The sequence below is a fragment of the Cricetulus griseus genome, chromosome 7, assembly GCF_003668045.3.
Source record: "Cricetulus griseus strain 17A/GY chromosome 7, alternate assembly CriGri-PICRH-1.0, whole genome shotgun sequence".
Lineage (NCBI taxonomy): Eukaryota > Metazoa > Chordata > Mammalia > Rodentia > Cricetidae > Cricetulus > Cricetulus griseus.
The window spans coordinates 13,271,567-13,290,100 of NC_048600.1; the positions used below are offsets into that span (position 1 = coordinate 13,271,567).

Below are 18,534 nucleotides of genomic sequence, written 5' to 3' on the forward strand. Positions count from 1 at the left end.
AAGAGCAGCAGGGGTGTCACTGCTTTCAGTGGGTGGTGGGTCAGTGTGGGGCTCACTTGTCACTGGGAAGGTTCCTGCAACCTCTGCTCTCCGTGTTCTGGCTTGAGACCTTCTTCCTAACAGAAACTAGCACATGGGAGAGACAGCACACATGGCTCAGGGTGGGAAGGATGGTCTGGACGGATCTACAGACTTCTGTCTCTCCCTTTTATACTGAGCATTGATCCTGACCCTCCTCCTGGAGACTCAGGATTCAGAAGTGGAACTCCAGACCCTACAAAAGAGAACTTCTTGTCCCATATGTCTGGTCCATATTTGTTCTTGTTCAGCCTTAAAAAAACAACTACATTTATTTACTTTAGGGAGGGGTAGGTATGACATGGAGCATATGTGGAGGTCACAGGTCACTGACAGGAGTCACTTCTTTTTCTTCAGTGTGGGGGTTACAGAAATCAAACTGAGGTCATCAGAATTGGTGACCAATGCCTTTACCTATTGAGCAATCTAGCCACAAACTTCCCTCTCCCTTATTAAAGACAGGCTCTCAGTAGATTAGGTTAACCTTGAATTCACTGTCATCAAGGATGACCTTGAACTCCTGATCCTCTTGACTCTACATCCAAAGTGCTAGGATTAGGGGAGAACACCATTATTCCCAGTTTACGAGGTTCTGGGCGTCAACTCGGGGTCTTTTGTGTACTAGAGAAGCACTGTGCTTACTGAACTACATCGCCCTTGGATGGCCAGTTATATCATCCTAGGAGAGCAGCTGAAGAGGCAAGAGATGGCTGCTGTGCCAGCCCAGGCCTGCCTTATGATCAGGGCATGAGAGTGTGTGATTCTGGTCTACCACTGAAGCCATTTCAGGGACGCTAAATTTGCTTAGAATCTGAGACAGTAGTGGACTGGAGATGTCTCAATGGTTAAGACAGTCTCATGAGGAGTGGAGTTCAGATCCCCAACACTCACAACCACCCTTTACCACAACTCCGAGTGACTCAGCGCCCTCTTCTGGCTTCCACAGGCATGCACAGACAGATGTGCAGACCCATTTACACAGACACACACATGCAGACACACACACACACACACACACACACACACACACACACACACACACACACATATAAAAAAGGAAAAGTGTGAGAACAGATGTGGCTGGAAACATTCCGAATGCTGCAGTTGTCTGGAACACCAGTGAACCAGTCTGCAGAGCAGTCTCAGGACACTGACAGAGGCACCACCACTGGGCATCTTTGACCCCTGGCTCCATTGTGATCAACTCTACCGACCATGGCAGCCTCATCCCAGGCCTGAGCAATAATCATTGATCTTTTTCTCTATCCCCCACACAACTTGGACACAGTGGAATTGGACAAGGCTTTTTTATTATTGACATTCTTAACCCTTCTTCCAATGAGGGCAGAGAAGTTTGAGGGTTCCTAGGCCCTGACCTCACATGAATAAGAAAGAAATGATGAAGAGGATACAGAGAGGATGCCAAGCCAACAACACACAAAGGCTACAGTGAAGTTGTGAGTACAGTCTGTCCCCATTCCACTCCATGCCCCCGTGTTAAGAAATGATATATGGGGATCAACCTGCATGAGGTGTCGTGAAGGATGGAGGCGGCAGGCACTGGTGCGTGGGCTGCAGCCCGTCCACAGTCCACGGCTGGTGATGGGTATAGGACTGGGGCTGAAGTCCAAGGGGAAACCACAAACCTCAAATGCACTCACATATTTCCCATGCTGTCTTATGAAGGGGGTGTCAATGCCAATGGTGAGGGTACCAGAAGACCAGCCTCCTAAAGGTGTATTGCTAAGAAATGAAGTGAGCTCTAGAAGTTCTTGGTACACAAAGTTGTAACAAAGAAGGATTAACTGATCCACCAGGTCTTGGGACAGGAGCCAACTTGCTTGGTGATTAGGGTCTTGGTGAAGTTAATCAGCAAGGGCTCAGGGGCCCCACCTGACATCGGCAACTACCCAGGCATGCACTGGAAAGATTATTCAAGAAATGCCTGCCACCATGGCCTGAGACCTCGTGTGGCTAAAACTGGGAAGGGAGCTAGAGCTAAAAAGATCAGCTCAAGGCTCTGTGAGGACAGGCTCAGCCTACTGACGGCAGGATGTGGCCCTTTCCAGGACAGATGTCGTCATGACTTCTGAAGCAGGGTTTTTTTGTTTTTTTTTTTAAGAACAGGAGTCAAATCAGGGTCAATGTCAGCACAGGGCTACTTGCTTCTCTTTTCAATGTGTCCAGAGGGCTGGGTGGCAGGGGACTGTCACGGGGCCAGCACCTAATGGTAGAAACAGTTGCAGTTCGAACCTGATTAGGAATAACCACCAATAATTGAAAGCACACTGTCTCTAGGTAAGACTTTCCTGTTTGAAGTACTATATGCTTTACATATATATAACACATATACACGTGTGTTGTACATATAACATACCACACATGCACACACACATGCACATGCATGCAGATGAGTGTATGCTATCACAACAAGGCATGTGTGCAGTGATCAGAGGACAGTCTGAAGAAGTCAGTTCTTTCATTCCCCCATGTAGGCCCCAGAGGCAGGCTCGGGGAGTCAGGCTGGACGGCAGTGCCTTTACCAGCTGAGTCACCTCACTGGTTCTCTTTCCCGGAAACCACCACTGCTTCTCTGTTTACATACCTCTCTCTTCTTTACATTTCCTTAATAAACACGGCTGGCTTCATCTTCTATTTCATGATTCTGTTGTGCTTCTGGGAGGAATGATAACATGCTTACATAGCTATAGCAACAACAGTTTACTGTGTGTGTGTGTGTGTGTGTGTGTGTGTGTGTGTGTGTACAGATGAAAAACCCCTTACCTCGTGGTTACCTGTTGGCATCACCAAGTGGAATGGTGTGAAGTTTGGCCAATGTACCATTTTAAACTTTTAACTATCCAGGGTGGGAACAAATCTCACCATGTACTCCCTCCACCTAAGGTTGGGGATGGAATCCAGGGCCTTCCTTGTGCTAGGCAAATGTTCTATCCCTAGCTCATCCTTCTATTTGCAATAAACCTCATCTATCTTCAACTAGCTCCTTTTCAAGGTGTATTTCCCCCAGTTCTGCTATAGGAAGGGACTACGCTACACTGAAACTGTCACCCTGCAGCATGAGGGACATCAGTTGCCTTCTCAGTCTATCTTCACCCCAACACAAGACTTGACACATTGCCACATCCGGGATAACTGCCTGCCTCACCGGCCCCTCCCTCTGCTATACCTTACCCCTGCCCTGCCCCTGCCCCTGCCCCTGCTCCCCACCTAGTCTTTTAGGTTGATCATATACATTCGTTTTCTGCTTTGTTTGTGGTTTGTTGTTAAATTCCTCAGGTGGTGGACTAAGATTTCCACAGCAAAAACAGCAGCAGCAGCAGCAGCAGCAGCAGCAGCAAGTTAAAAGGCAGCAAAGGATGACCAGTGTCTACAAGATAGGAAAGAGGTCATGGTCCCCCGTTCCTTTTGCAGTTCCATGCGGGAGCCCCCAGCCCTCCATCCTCACACACAGAAAGTGAGAGCAGAGGCATTTGTTTTGAGAAGGCAGCCCTTCATTCCCTACTCTGTTGACACAGACAGGATCTTACTGTGTGGCCCAGGCTACCCAGTGCCTCCCAAGGCCTGGGCTCGGAGGCATGTGCCACCACAGCTGGCTCCACCTTATTTTATGTGTGGGTGTTCTGTCTCCATATATGTCTGTGTACTATATGCATATCTGGTGCCCAGAGAAGCCAGATGATGACTGTGGATCCCTGGAATGGGAGTTACGTAATGTTGTAAGCCACCACATACGTGCTGGGAATCGTATACCCAGGTCCTCTAAAAGATCAATAAATGCTCCCAACTGTGAGCCATCTCTCCAGTCCCCCCCACACAATTCCTTTCTTACTTTTGAGAGAATAAGAAGAATGGTGTACCTTGAACCAACAGCTGTGCGCTATAAAATAGTATCTGACACCATCTTCACCAAAATGATCAAATAGGTATATTCCTAATGAGCCGTGCTGGTCATAGATTCTCTTCTTGGTAGGGTCACTGAGCACAGCATGGGCTGTGTTGATCTCTTTGAAGAATTCTGCTGCTTGAATGTCCCCTGGATTCTTGTCTGGATGATACTGCAAGGCCAGTTTCCTACCCAGGCAATACCCAAAGGACAGTGGGGAGGGTATAGGAAGTGACTGAGCTGGGAGGGTTGGGATGAATGGCAGAGTTAGGTCTTAGATGATGCAAGGGGCACTTGAGATATGGTACAAAGGATAGAGGCAAGGGCTATGTTTCTTCCAGTGTCACACTGAGGAAGGGATGGCTTTCTTTGGTCCCCAGATAAAAGCTTCTTAGAATTAAAAAAGGAGGTTCCAATGATGGCAAAGGGGTGGGGGAGGAAACAGCAGGGTTGAATAAAGGGTAAGGGTCTGAACCTGTAGGCTTTTTTGATCTCTTCAGGCTGGGCCCCTCTCTTTATTCCTAGCACTGCATAGAGGCTTGTTCCAGTCTTGGAGAGTTGCCGGGGTGTATCATCTGGATGAGGCATGCTCTGGGCCAAAAGAACAAAACTTACAAGATGGTCTTCTATGGCTCCTGTGACCTGAATCAGAAGGATGCAAATGTGAAAGATGTATGTCTTCCCCTCACTTTCCCGGTGTCCTCCACGTACCACACAGTCTAGAGAGGCCTAACAAGGAGAGGGAGGGCTAAGATGACCAAGACAATGATTTTGTCTAAAGCTCTTTTATCTAAGTAAACCGCCCTACTCATGTCCAAGCTGGTGGCTGGGTTTGAAAAACCAGGGTAACACAACCATTAAATAGGGGTGGATCACAAATCAAGAAAAACCACAATAGCTGGGGGAGAACTAGCCAGACCAAAGCCTGCTGTGGGGATGGGGGTCGGTGGAGGGTGGTCGGGTTCAGGTTCAGGACCCCAGCAGGGCCTAGGCCAAAGATGCTTTCCCCTCAGTCTCTAGCCATCTCACTCACCTCAACCCCTCAGAGAGGCCACAGCAGTGAGAGCAAGATGACTCCCTGGACAGAGGGAAGCCTATAGGAGCTGCTGTAGAGGACACACCCTGAGGGGTCCACGACAGGTCCCAAGAGAGTGAGGTGGGAGGCCTGGGAGGCCCGGAGGCCCCAGGAGGAGCCAGGGCAACACCATGGGAGCTCTGGGTGTGTTGGGACAACCAAGCTTTGTGTCGACTCCCTACCTAGCTCTTTACCTCAGAATTGGTCTGTTAAGCCAGGTAGACCTCACACAAGCTTTCTTCCTCCTGGTGGGTGCGAAGCTTCATTCTGGGGCTGGGTCTGTGGCCAACTGCGCTTGCGCACTTTGTACCAGCAGCGAGTCGTTTTTTGGCGCTGCCAGGAAGACCGAGTGGAGAGTCAATATAGAGCCTGGGACTTATTTCGCTCCAGAAGCCTGACCCTCAGGCCCAGGGCTGGGCGTTACTTCCAGTCCCCGGGGCACAGGCACAGCCTTCCACATCACCCCTCTTCTCCAGGGAGAAGGCCATGACCATCCCGATCACCGTAATGGCTCTTCAACTCACTCACGGAACAAGTACGGGCTTGGTGACCTGGCAGATGAGAGGTATGGCAGGGATTATCGGTCCAGATTTCCTAAATCTTCACAGGGTCCTTTTTATTTCCCTCACACCTAGAAACTTCTCTACAGACGTTGAGACTTCACCTCTAAGTGCCAGTGTTCTGGAAAATCTGTCCTTCGCCCCTCAGTGGTCCCCACCTTGTCAAGGCACTTACTCCATCAGACTGTTAACAGTTCGTTGGCACATCCCATAAAAATGATATTTTTGGTCCTTTCCAAAAGTCACTTCACTACCATGCTTCTATAAAAAGGAGATACCATAATGTAATTATATAACTAGATTACATATTGAGTTGTTTATTACTTGATAGTATATATTAACCCTTTTCATGAAAATGCTTATAGACACCCTTGAACAGATTTCTGATTTCTTTCTTTCTTTCTTTTTTAATTTTCGAGACAAGGTTTCTCTGTAGCTTTGGAGCCTGTTCTGGAACTCCCTCTGAGGACCAGACTAGCCTTGAACTCACAGAGATACCCCTGCCTCTGCCTCCCAGTGCTGGGACTAAAGGTGGGTGCCACCACTGTCCAAATTTCTCATTTTTGTCTAAGGATAGAGTAGTAGAAATGGAGCTATTGAGTCAAATTGAAAGAAAAAAGATAAGAAACGTGGTGTGTGTGTGTGTGTGTGTGGTATGTGTGGTGTGTGTGTGTGTGTGGTGTATGTGTGTGTGTGTGTGTGTGTGTGTGTGTGTGTGTGTGTGTGTGTTGTGTGTGTGTGTGTGTGTGTGTGTGTGTGTGTGTGTGTGTGTGTGGTGTGTGTATGTGTGTGTGTGGTGTGTGTGGTGTGGTGTGTGTGTGGTGTATGTGGGGTGTGTGTGTGTGTGTGTGTGTGTGTGTGTACATGTACATGGTGTGGATGCCTGCAGTGACAGTTACTGGCATGTGAAGGTTAAAGAACAACTTGTGAGGGTCAGTCCCCTCCTTCCATTATGTAATTATGTAGGTCCCAGGGATTGAACTCGGGTGACCATGCTTGGTGACAGGCACCTTCACCCAAAGAGCCTTGAATATACATATTTTAACTTCCAACTTGGCATTTTTTAAGGATTATTTATTTTATGTATATGGTGCTTTGCCTGCCTGTATGTCTATGTCTCTTTATGGGTTCCAGGATCAAACTCAGGTCAGGGCTTTTTTTGTGGTAATTTTTTTTTTTTGAGACAAAAACTTGTTAGGTAGACCAGGCTGGCTTTGAACTCACAGAGATTGGCCTGCCTCTGCTTCTCGAGTGTTTGGATCAAAGGTGTGTGCCACCACTGCCTAGCTGTAGCAAGTGTTTTTCCCCATTGTGTTATCTTGCTGGCCCCAAACTGACTGTTTTTGAAGCTCTTAGTCCATATTGTTAACTTCCTTTCCTGAGGGGTTAGGAATGTACCGTTTTATGTCCCCACCTGCAGACATGGGAAGGGACACTTGTCTCTGCCTGGCAGGACTTCTGATCATCCCTCACAGGAGGCAGTATTTGTGGTGTTGGCTTCCTTTGTGGAGGAGAGTTCTAAGTGCCTTTTGGAACATGTAATTGAATGAGTTTTATTACTTCAGTAAGACCATCACTCTTTTTATAGCTTTTATTCTTTATTACAGCTATTGCTACAATTCATTTCTCTTCTAGGGTTTAAGTTCCAAGTCACTATTCCACCCATGAAATGCCAGTTGTCTTGGCAAACAGTCTATATGTAAGAAACATACCAAGCCCATGGGATTGGTCAGATGACTTTTGAGGTTACCCAACCAAACAGGAAAGGCTGAAGCTAACCATGTTAGTGGTTTGGGCTGTGTTTGATTTTCAAACCTCAGTTTTCAACAGCACCAGAGGCATCAGACCCAGTGGAGCAAACTAGATCATTTCTGTGCTGCACTGGGGAGAAACAGCAGAAGACACTAGAGCAGAGTGAAAGTACAGTGGCTTCCCTACCTCAGTTTCCAGGCCAGTGTGGCTCTGACCCTGACTTCCTCCAGTCTCATTGAGGACCCTTGTCCTGCTTGCTCTTGGATTTGCCCCACTTCTTTCCTTTCACCTCTTTGTGAAGACACTGTGTTTCCTCTGGAGGGTTCCCGGGCCTGGCTTTCATCCTCCAAAGGTCTCACGCAGGGACACGCTTTGGCTTTTAAACTTCTCGCTCCTTGCTCCATAACCTTCACCATGATTTGTGTATTGTCTTACTTCAGGTTTCCATTGCTTCGACAAAACACCATGACCAAAAGGCAAGTGTTTATTTGGCTTACACTTCAGCATCACTATTCATCACCAAAGGAAGTAAGGACAGGAACTCAAACAGGGCAGGATCCTTGGGGCAGGAGCTGATGCAGAGGCCATGGATGGGAGCTGCTTACAGGCTTGCTCTCCATGACTTGCTCAGACTGCTTTCTTATAGAACCCAGGACCAGCAGCCCAGGGATGGCACCACCCACAATGGACCGGGCCCTTCCCCATGGGTCACTAATTGAGAAAATGTTTTACAGCTGGATCTTATGGAAGCATTTCCTCAGCTGAGGCTCCTTTCTCTGTTTACTCTAACTTGTGTCAAGTTGACACATAAAACCACCCAGTACATGTATATATCATTATTTTCATATTCATTTCTTTAATGTCTGACTTTCTTGATTGATGATGCCCACAAGGGCAGGGGCCTTGTTGGATTGTATATCCAGTACCTACAGCTATGCAAGTGAATTAACGATTTGTTGAATGAGCTAAAGCTAAAGGATCCCTCTCCTAGTGGAATGTAAGTCTGGAGGTTAGCCAGAAAAATTTCCAAGGGATAGGAGCTGGAGAACTGGACAAGATGATAGACAGTGTCTTCCCTCATATGGTTCTAGAGGCAGAGACTAATTAATGGAAGGAAATGGAGACGACAGATAGTCTGTAACATGGCGTTGAGCTCATTATTCCATTAGTATTCCTCCAGCTCTTAATACAGTACAGTATACTGGATGTGTCAAAGCGTGCTGGCTGGGTGAATGAGAGAGCCCTTGACCTCTGCCACACCCCTTAGAGACAAATGATCACATCCCTGCTTTACAGAGGTGAGCCCTGGGAAGGAGATAGTAAGCAGCCTTCAGGGCTTGTCAGACGCTCGCAAATGCCTACTTCTTATCCATGCCGCCTGACATTCGGGTTCATCACAGTCCGTGCCCTCCAAGGAGCCTTTCATTCCTGTGAAGCCCAGCTGCAAATGAGAAGATTCTGCAGCAGGCAGCTGCAGAGTGGAGAAGACAGAGCAGGGCTTGGCTTGCTGGAACCTGAGGCTTCTAGGCTCTGCTTTCCAGAGACCACAGCCCTTTTGATGGTTTCTCATGAACAGGCTCTCTTCTCACACCCATCACTGTAGTAGGATGAGTGCATATGTCAGGGTTAGACTCTAGATCTCTGTCTGGCTCTGATTCTAAAAAACTGCGAATAGATCCCTTTGCTTCTAAATTTTTTTTCTTCTGTAAAAACCTGAGCTACCCCACAGGATTGATTTCAAAACTTAATTAGATTTGGTTGTAAAACCATAATAGGAATTAGTCTTTAGAAGCCAGGCATGGTGATGTATACCTTTAATCCCAGAACTCAGGAGGTAGAGGCAGGCAGATCTCTGAGTTCAAGGCCAACCTGGTCTGCAGAGGGAGTTCCAGGACATCTAGGACTACACAGAGAAACTCTTGTCTCAAAAAAAACAAAAAGAAAAAGAAGAGGAAGAAGAAGAAGAAGAAGAGGAAGAGGAGGAAGAGGAAGATGAGGAAGAGGAGGAGGAAGAGGAGGAGAAGGAGGAGGAAAACAACCTTGTCAATGAATAATTACAGCTTAAAATTTCTTGAGTTCTTTATTTTCCCATAATGCCTAGAGTGAATGAGCTTACTGTATCCCACAGCCATTTGGTCCTGTCTGAAGAAACCATGAAGCATCCCTTGTTTATCCACAAACAAAAATACATTGTAGTCATATAGCTAGAATACACACATACACAAGACAGCAAACACTGGCATATTTATACCCAAAATACCATGCTCTGGAACATATGTAACTGGAGAGAGAGAGATCATAATTTGTCACATCTGACAAGCAGGTTCTAGAATTACAGTTTCTGAGCTGGAAAGAACCATAGAGATTTAACTCCAACTTGATTGTTTCATTTCCTAACTGAAGCAAGTATTTTCAAAGAGAATCCCAAGCTGCTGAAGGTCACCCAGTGGTGTCCAAACTCAGTCTCCTGAGTTAGAGTCTATGCAGTGACTACCCCATGTGGTTTCTGTTCTGTATTAGTCAAGGTGCTTTCTCTAGAGCAGTGGTGCTCAATCTGTGGGTTATGACCCCTTTGGGGGATGAACAGTCCTTTCACAGGGGTCAGCTAAGACAACGAGAAATATCAGATATTTACATTGTGATTCATACCAATGGAAAAATTACAGTTATGAAGTAGCAATGAAAGTAACTTTATGGTTGAGGGTCACCACAATATAAAGAACTGTATTAAAGGGTCACAGCATTAGGAAGGTTGAGAGCCACTGCTCTAGAGAGTCAGACAGATATATGAGACTTATTATAGTGCCTGACAGGTTTTGGTCCAACTGTTGTGGAAATGTTTCTGTAATGAGCACTTGGACACCAATGAGAGTGGAAGAAAAAAAGATGTCATTGGCAGACCTAAGCTAAGATACTGAAAATCTTTGATACCTGGTACAGTTTGTATTCTCATTTTATATTCGAAAACCACAAGGTGGGGTAGCCGAGCAAGAAAGATTTTACAGAATGGCATTCGTTGGGTTATTAAGAGCAATGACCCATTGTTTCAGCTATTTCTCCAGGTCTTTCTGTTTCAGGTAGCAGAGCCATGCTTGATAAATAGATAGTACAAGCAGTGCTTTAAGTAAACCACTAATAAATCAGTGTCTAATAGTTGGTCTTTTCTACCCTTTTCTACTTCATGACTGTTCTAATATTGGCTGTCTCAAGATGCAAAGTCAATTATATTTTGATTGATTTATTGTATGTGTGTGCTTAAGCCCATGTACCATAGCACATGCATGAAGGTCAAAGGGCAACTTGTGGAAGTTGGTTCTCTCTTTCCATCATGTATGTCTCAGGAATAGAACTCAGGTCATCAAGCTTGACAGCATGTGTGCTTTATAATACATTTTTATTGCCTTGGTGAAACAAGGTCTCATATAGCCCAGGCTAGTCTTTAACTCTGTGTGCGGTCGAAGATGGCCTTGAACTCCTGATCCTCCTGCATCCACCTCCCAAGTACTAGGATAATTTTCGTGTACCACCACACCAGGTGTATTTATTCTTTTGTTTGTTTTTTATTATTGTTACTATCATTGTAATGATCTGTCCTGCCTCCTCCTAACTTCAAAAAGAAAGAAGTTTTTTATTCATCAACCAGTAAGAGAAACATATACAAAGGAGATCCCCCATCACATCTCCAAACTCAGTGTCTCCCAGAACCCACCCACAGTCATCTTACTAGTCTCCACCATATTCCAGCTGTTCCTCAGCTCTTGGTGTTTCAAAGAGAGTTCCAGGACAGTCTCCAAACCTACAGAGAAACCCTGTCTTGAAATATAAAAAAAAAAGTATCATCCAGTAAGTACTGCCAATATGTCTAGTAGCTTAGATACATTGATAAGTGGCCAGAATATATATGGTTTTTCAAGGCAGGGTTTCTGTGTCTTGATCAGGCTGGCTTCGAACTCACAGAGATCCACCTGCCTCTGCCTCCCGAGTTCTGAGATTAAAGGCATGTGCCACCAATGCCCGGCTCCTTATATTTTTAAAAAAGATTTATTCATTTTATGTGTGAGTGTTTTGCCTGCATTTATGTATGTGTGCCACGTGTGTGTTTGGTGCCAACCGAGGTAAAATAGTGCATCAGATCCCCAGGAACTGGAGTTACAGATGATCTTGGACCATTGCATGGGTGCTGGGAATCAAATTTGGGTCCTCTGCAAGAGCAACACATGTTCTTAACCACTGAGCTGTCCCTCCAGTCCTCCCAAACCTTTTTTAAAAGATTGTTTTTGGTCTTCTGCATATGGGTGTGTGTACGTGGGTGCCTCTGGGTGCCCTGGAGCTGGAGATACAGGTAGTTGTGAGCTGCCTGACATGGGTGTTGGGAATCAAACTCTGGTCTTCTGCAAGAGCAGTAAATGTTCTAAGCAGGGACCATCTCTCCAGCTTCCAGAGTCCTTTTCTCATTGCCTAGTCTCAAAGCCTCATGAGACATCCATTAGCTCCTTTAACAAATATTTATGGAGTGCTATCACATCTGGTTGGTCAGGGACAAAGACAAAACTTTTAGGGCCCTCAAGGTGGCTTAATGGGTTAAGGTGCATGCTGCCAACAAGCCTAATGACCTGAGTGCCATTCTGGGTACCCACGTGGAGGAAGGATAGTAGTCTACCCTCCACCTGAGCACAGTGGCACACGTGTATCCACATACATACATACATACATACATACATACATACATAAATACATTTGTTATATGTGTGTATACACATATATGCTCCAAAGTGCGTGTTCTTTTTTGGAACGTTTTGTTAATTTTTAAGATTTACTTTCGTTTTTATTCAAGTTATGTGTGTATCTGTGTGGGTATGAGCACAGATGTCCAAAGAGGCCAGAAGAAGGCGCCAGACCCATTGAGAATAGAGTTACAAATGGCTATGAGCTGCCATGTGTGGCTGCTGGGAACTGAATTCAGGTCCTCTGGAAGAGCAGCAAGCACTGTTAACTACTGAGCCATCTCTTCATCACACCCACCCCATTTTTTTTTTTTTTTTTTTTGGAGACAAGATAGAGATCCACTGCTTCTGCCACCTGAGTACTGGGATTAAAGACTAAAAGAGCTTTTTGTTTTGGGGTTTTTTGTTTGTTTTTTTGTTTGTTTGTTTGTTTGTTTTCCGAGACAGGGTTTCTCTGTGGCTTAGGAGCCTATCCTGGAACTCGCTCTGGAGACCAGGCTGGCCTCGAACTCACAGAGATCCACCTGCCTCTGCCTCCCAAGTGCTGGGATTAAAGGTGTGCGCCACCAACGCCTGGCTGTTTTGTTTTAGTTTTTGGCCAAGATTTCACTACATAGCTCTGGCTGTTTTGGACTCACTATATAGGCCAGGCTGGTCTCAAACTCACAGAGATCTGCTTGTGTCTGTCTCCACAGTGCTGAGATCAAAGGTGTGCGCCACCATATTTAGCTTAAAACAAAAACAAAAACAAAAAAAACACACTTTTTTTGCCAGGCAGTGGTGCTGCATGCCTGTAATCCCAGCACTTGGGAGGCAAGTCAATTCCAGGATAGGCTCCAAAGCCACAGAGAAACCCTGTCTCGGAAAACAAACAAAAACAAAACAAAACAAAAACCCACTTTTTTTCTTTTGTTTGGGTTTCTTGAGCTAAAAGCCTTTTAAAATTTGTTTATTTTTTTGTGTGCATGTGCTTGGTTGGTGTGTGCATGTGTGCATGTGTGCAAGTGTGCTTGGTTGGTGTGTGCATGTGTGTGTGTGTGTGTGTGTGCATGTGTGCGTGTGTGCATGTGTGCGCGTGTGGGTGTGCTTGGTTGGTGTATGCATGTGTGCATGTGTGCATGTGTGCATGTGTGTTTGTGTTTGGTTGGTGTGTGCATGCACCACGAGTGGGGTGGAGGTGAGAAGACAAATATTAGCATTTGGCTTTCTCCTTTGGCCATGTAGGTCAGGGATTGGACTCATGGTGTCAAGTTTGGTGGTAAGTGCTTTTACCAGCTGTGCTAACACTCTGGCCCTGCAGGATTGTTGTCTGCAGCCCAGTGTGGCCTTGAACTCACTATGTAGCCCAGACTATGGCCTCTAACTCTTACTCCTGCCTCAGCCTCCTAAGTGCTGAGATTACAAGCAAATGCCACTACATCTGGCTTACATTCTTTTTTTTTTTAAAGATTTTATTTATTTATTATGTATACAACATTATAGAACAACAAACAGGGAAGGACTTTACAACTCAGGATTCCCTCTAACCCCATTCTTGGTTCTTGCCTTCAGAGATGGCTCGATGGTTACTTCCTGTTCTAGTTGATGACCTGAGTTCTTTCCTTTTTTTTTTTTTTTAAGGATTTTATTTATTATGTATACAACATTCTGCTTCCATGTATATCTGCACACCAGAAGAGGGCACCAGATCTCATTACGGATGGTTGTGAGCCACCATGTGGTTGCTGGGAATTGAACTCAGGACCTCTGGAAGAGCAGTCGGTGCTCTTAACCTCTGAGCCATCTCTCCAGCCCCCCCGGCTTACATTCTTATGGGCAAAAATGACAAGAAAAATAAGTAAAAGGTATAGGCTAGTTAGCTGGGATTATAGCTCAATAGTGGTGGTAGAGTACTTTCCAAGCACACAGAGGCCCTGGGTTTGGTCCCTATTGTTGCAATAAAAAAGGATGAGGAAATAGGTCACTGGCACATCTGACAGAAGCCACTACAGTTAGAGATATGGACAAGTGCAATTGTCCTGTGGCAGGGGTGTACCTGGCATATTATAGCATTGTGGGACTCACATAAGGCTAGAGTCATTGGGGAGCAGATCAGGGGGAATGGGAAAGGTGTGTAAGAGAAAATGACTAGCAGGGAGTGGGGGCACACTCATTTACTCCCAGCACTTGGGAAGCAGAAGAGGCAGATCTCTGAGTTTGAGGCCAGCCTGGTCTACATAGCTAGTTTCAGGACAACCAGGGCTACACAGAAGAAACCTTGGAATCTGTGTGTGTGTGTGTGTGTGTGTGTGTGAGAGAGAGAGAGAGAGAGAGAGAGAGAGAGAGAGAGAACATCTGGACTGGAAATATAGTCATAGGTAAGAAGAAAAGTGGAAATGAGAAGTCACCTAGGAGGTGGCCACAACCATTGGGAGGGCAGGTGGTGGCAGTGTGGAGGGGTGGGAGCAGGCTGTAGGTGAATAGAGAAGAGTCAAGGATGGCTGTATGGTTTCTGGCCTGAGCAAATGGAGGATGGTGTAGTGTTCTGACATGGGAGTGCTGTAGGAAGAGGCGATTTGGGGTTGGGTAGCTATCAGGAGCTCAGTTTTTAACTGTATAACCCAGGACGCCTCCCTGCTAGACACTTGAGACATAATCAAGAATGACACTGGGTAGAGAGTTTGAAGGAACCATCATCCTTAGACACCATTTATTTTGGTTATTTATTTATTTATTTATTTATTTTTGGTTTTTCAAGACAGGGTTTCTCTGTATAGCTTTGGAGCCTATCCTGGCACTCGCTCTGGAGACCAGGCTGGCCTCGAACTCACAGAGATCCACCTGCCTCTGCCTTCCTAGTGCTGGGATTGAAGGCGTGTGCCACCACCACCTGATTATTTTGATTCTTTTAAAATAAATTTCAAACATAAAAATAGAATAGAATAGGACTTGGTTTCCCACCACCCAACCCCCAGCCTTAACAACCACAGCTCTCTATTGTTACTTGACATCACTTACAGGCTTAAGACCATAGGATAGCTCCATAGGAGTAAGTGCAGAAAAGTAAGAGAGACAGTGACCAAGTCCTGGACCAATCCATCATTAAAAGATTGAGAAGATGAGGAGGCAACAAGGAGAGAGAGAATAGACAGTCAGCAAAGTAAGAGAAGAAACAAAAACAGAATGAAGAATCAAACAACTGTGGAATGGCAATCACAGTTCAGGGGGTAGACACTAAGAAAGAAAGCGAGCAAGCCAGGAGAGTGTTAGTGTGAGACCTGACCTAGTTAGGAACCAAGGAAGAATCCCTGGGGCAAGGAGGGATTTAAGCTGCAGGCTCTTGTCATCCCTTTATTATAACCAAATAAAAGCCCGCCTCCTCTGTCCTGCTGCCATTCTCATAACCCACTTCTGTTTGGAACTGCTTAATGGAGAACCATGTGGCAGCCACTAGTGGGGCGCAGGGGCACAGCATGCTTAGATTGCAAATTTTGCCTGCCTCAGCTTTAATACCGACTTCATTGTCTCCTCTCCCAACAGGAGCTGGGCCAAGGTGGACTTTTAACCTGGGTGCCCCTGCAGCTTCTTCCAGGCTGTTCTGACAGAGGCCCTCTGGAATCTGGCCCTGAATTGTCCTCCTTCTGGGGAAATGTAGGGGTTCCTGCTATCAGTCAAGCCTTTGGGACTAAAAGATGACCAATGAGTCACTGTAGGGAAGATTGCTAGAGAGGCAGAGCAGGGCAGGTAGTAGGCACGTGGATGAATCAATATTGCACTGCTTTAACAAAGGACCATAGAAGAGAAATCTCTAGAAATCATTAGGAGAGGGACCTTATCTATCTCAATCAGCGCCAATCCCCAGCTATGGTGGCATGGAGACGGTAGTGGGAAGTGTTGTGTTGAGTAAATTTGACTGTTTCATAAAGGACACCAGCCTTAGACTGACCTTCCAACACCCTCTCCAGGTGCAGTACGATTCCCCCAGGTCTGTCGTTCCTTGTAAGGGCCCTGTGCATAATTCCGGTAGGGCCTCTTAGTGGCTCCCGGAGAAGCAGGCACAAACACCGGTTTTACTGCCAAGCTTTCCTTACGTAGATTCCCAAGCGAAGGCAACTGTTGGTCTTCCCACTGCCGGCGCTCTGGGCTTCTGGAGGCGGGCGCGTTCGGCAGCCAGACACACAGTGAGGCTGTCATCCATCCTCTCCGACGTTCCTTTCACTTCCAGGCGTGCCGGCTTCCCACCCGGTGGCGGGACGGGCACGTGCCAATATCCGCGCCCCCTCCTGGGCAGTCGGGGATGCTCTGCGCGTTGCGGGCTGCCCAAGAAGGGAAATCCCAGAGGAAGCCATTGTTGTCAAGTTCCTTGTTGTCATCGGCCGAGACGTGCCTAGGAGCCGGTTCCCCATCCTGGAGCTGGCCCTGGCCACTGGGGGCGAGGCTAGCACTCCGATCATTGGAGGGCAGGTTGGCTCTTTGCAACGCTTCCCAGAACCTCTCGCCCCGCCCAAGCACCAGCGCAACTGGAATCAGCGGGAACCCCAGGGCAAGCAGCGAGTTTAGAAAACCGACGGCGCAGGGCAAGACCAGCCTGGGGCGCTGGCTTAGCTAGACAGGGACAAGATTTCCACTTTGACTCTGACGTGGGTCAACAAGGTGACCTTGGTCCATGGCTTCCCCTCTGTTTGTCCTTCTGAGAGGCGAACCGGGAGCTGAGGCCCCCAAGACCGCAGGGAAGATTGGGAGGAGACAGCCCCATTTGGCCCAAGCGCCAGTGCAGAAGGAAGGCGGACAGTGGCCTCAGGCGTGCGTGTGCGGAGGCCCGCACCAAAGGCGAGCAGATCCGGGTTTTCTGCTCCGCTTCTCCGCTCACTGCCATCATTTTTCACAGGCCGTCCCGCAAACCTGGCGCGAGCCTAGCCATACTCCGACCCCCCACCCTCCCTACCCCCCCACCCTCCCTACCCCCCCACCGCCGGAACAGCCAGCCCGCTACCCTGTTTGCCTAATCCGTTTTAAGCCTCACCTCCTCCGCGAAGCGCTCCCGGGTTAACCCCATCACTTCCAGACACTGTCTGGCGTGCTCACGGTTTCTCTCACTTTTTCATTTTTGTTTGGTTTGGTTTGCTTTTTGGAAATGCACACTCTCATCGTTTGGAACAACCATGTTGAGGGCAGGTGTCAATCCCCAAAACCATGAATTCAGAAAGCTCGGTGTGTTCCAAAGGATGCGGTTGGTGGGTTTATTGCCTGGGCTCACTACCCCCCCAACTCTCTCTCCATCCCTGCTCTCTCCCCTCCTCCTACGGACCCTCCTCTTCGCAGTCTGTCACAGCTGAGAATGTGCAACCCAGTTCCCCTCTCCTTTTCATTCTACAGTGGCGGCAGGTGCGAGTAGAGAGCATTGAACATTTAAGTTTTCACTCCAGCCTTGGCCACCGACACCTGTAAGTCACTCCTTTCTCTGGACTTTTGGTCTTCCCCCAGATGAGCACACCAGACGTTACAGTATGTAGGCTAGGAAAGAGTCACGTGCTGACAGGCAGAACAAGCAGCCTCTCTCAATAAACGGTGGCTAGTGACCCCAGAGAGGTGACAGAGCACCTCTTGCTGTCCCAGCCTCTCTGTGAGAGGAACAGAACCCACTGCCTTCAATTGCTAGCCCGGCGCGCCGTAATCTGACCCAGGTGGGGAAAAGGATGGGGCACTTGTTGGAGGTCACATGACCTTGTGTGCGGCTAGGACTTAATTTACTCATCTGGAAGGTGGGGATAATATATGGGTTGAAGGACAGCAGAAAGAGTTTTGTCACCCAAGGTCCCTGTATAAAAATAAACGGTAATTAGCGGTACAGTGCTTGGCAGCAGATTTTGCTCATGAAATCCTATTCCAGAGCCTCCCCAGTGGGATTTCTGGCTGGAGTCCTTAGAGTTGTTTGGGAATGTATCACTGCTCACCCCAGATTCTCTCTGTTTCTCTCCAGATCGACTTGGCACCTGTGTCTGCCTCCGCGTGGGGGCCAGAGCCACAAAGTGATTGGGTGGTGGGACGACGCCCCTAAGCCCTCATGCATAGGGCAGTGTTTCTTCCAAAAGTTTGGTGCCAGACGGGTCCCTAGGTGAGAAGAGCCAGGCTAGGAACTGGTGGGCGGGACTTGGGGCGAGGGCGGGGCTGTGGAGATGGAACGCTCTCTAGAACCCCAGTGTCAGGGCACGTGGGGTTGCCCCACCCCAGGATTTTGCGGGGGGAGGGGGAGAGATAGAGCTTTGGATTTAGGGGCGGGTCCTGGAGGCGTGTCTTAAGTGTGGGAGAGAGAAAGAGAGAGACTCTGGAGCTTGGAGGCGGGGTTTGGGGAGCTCGCCCCACGTGGGGCGGGGCTCCCGCTGCCGCGGGCTCTGCAGTTCGGACTCAGAGCGCCACGGTCGCCGCAGTCCCCTCCACTCGGGTGGCCCCACGGCCCTGCGG

General features: G+C 47.6%; 1 protein-coding gene across 1 annotated transcript; it reads right to left on the reverse strand.

Annotated features, from left to right (window-relative positions):
- Nucleotides 1-1,596: 1,596 nt before the first annotated feature.
- Nucleotides 1,597-4,629, reverse strand: Dnajc5g (DnaJ heat shock protein family (Hsp40) member C5 gamma). The gene is given in 6 exon segments (XM_035447618.1): nucleotides 1,597-1,698; nucleotides 2,863-2,873; nucleotides 3,271-3,466; nucleotides 3,957-4,186; nucleotides 4,189-4,217; nucleotides 4,458-4,629. Coding segments are annotated over 6 exon segments (681 nt in total). The 5' UTR covers nucleotides 4,571-4,629.
- Nucleotides 4,630-18,534: the final 13,905 nt, after the last annotated feature.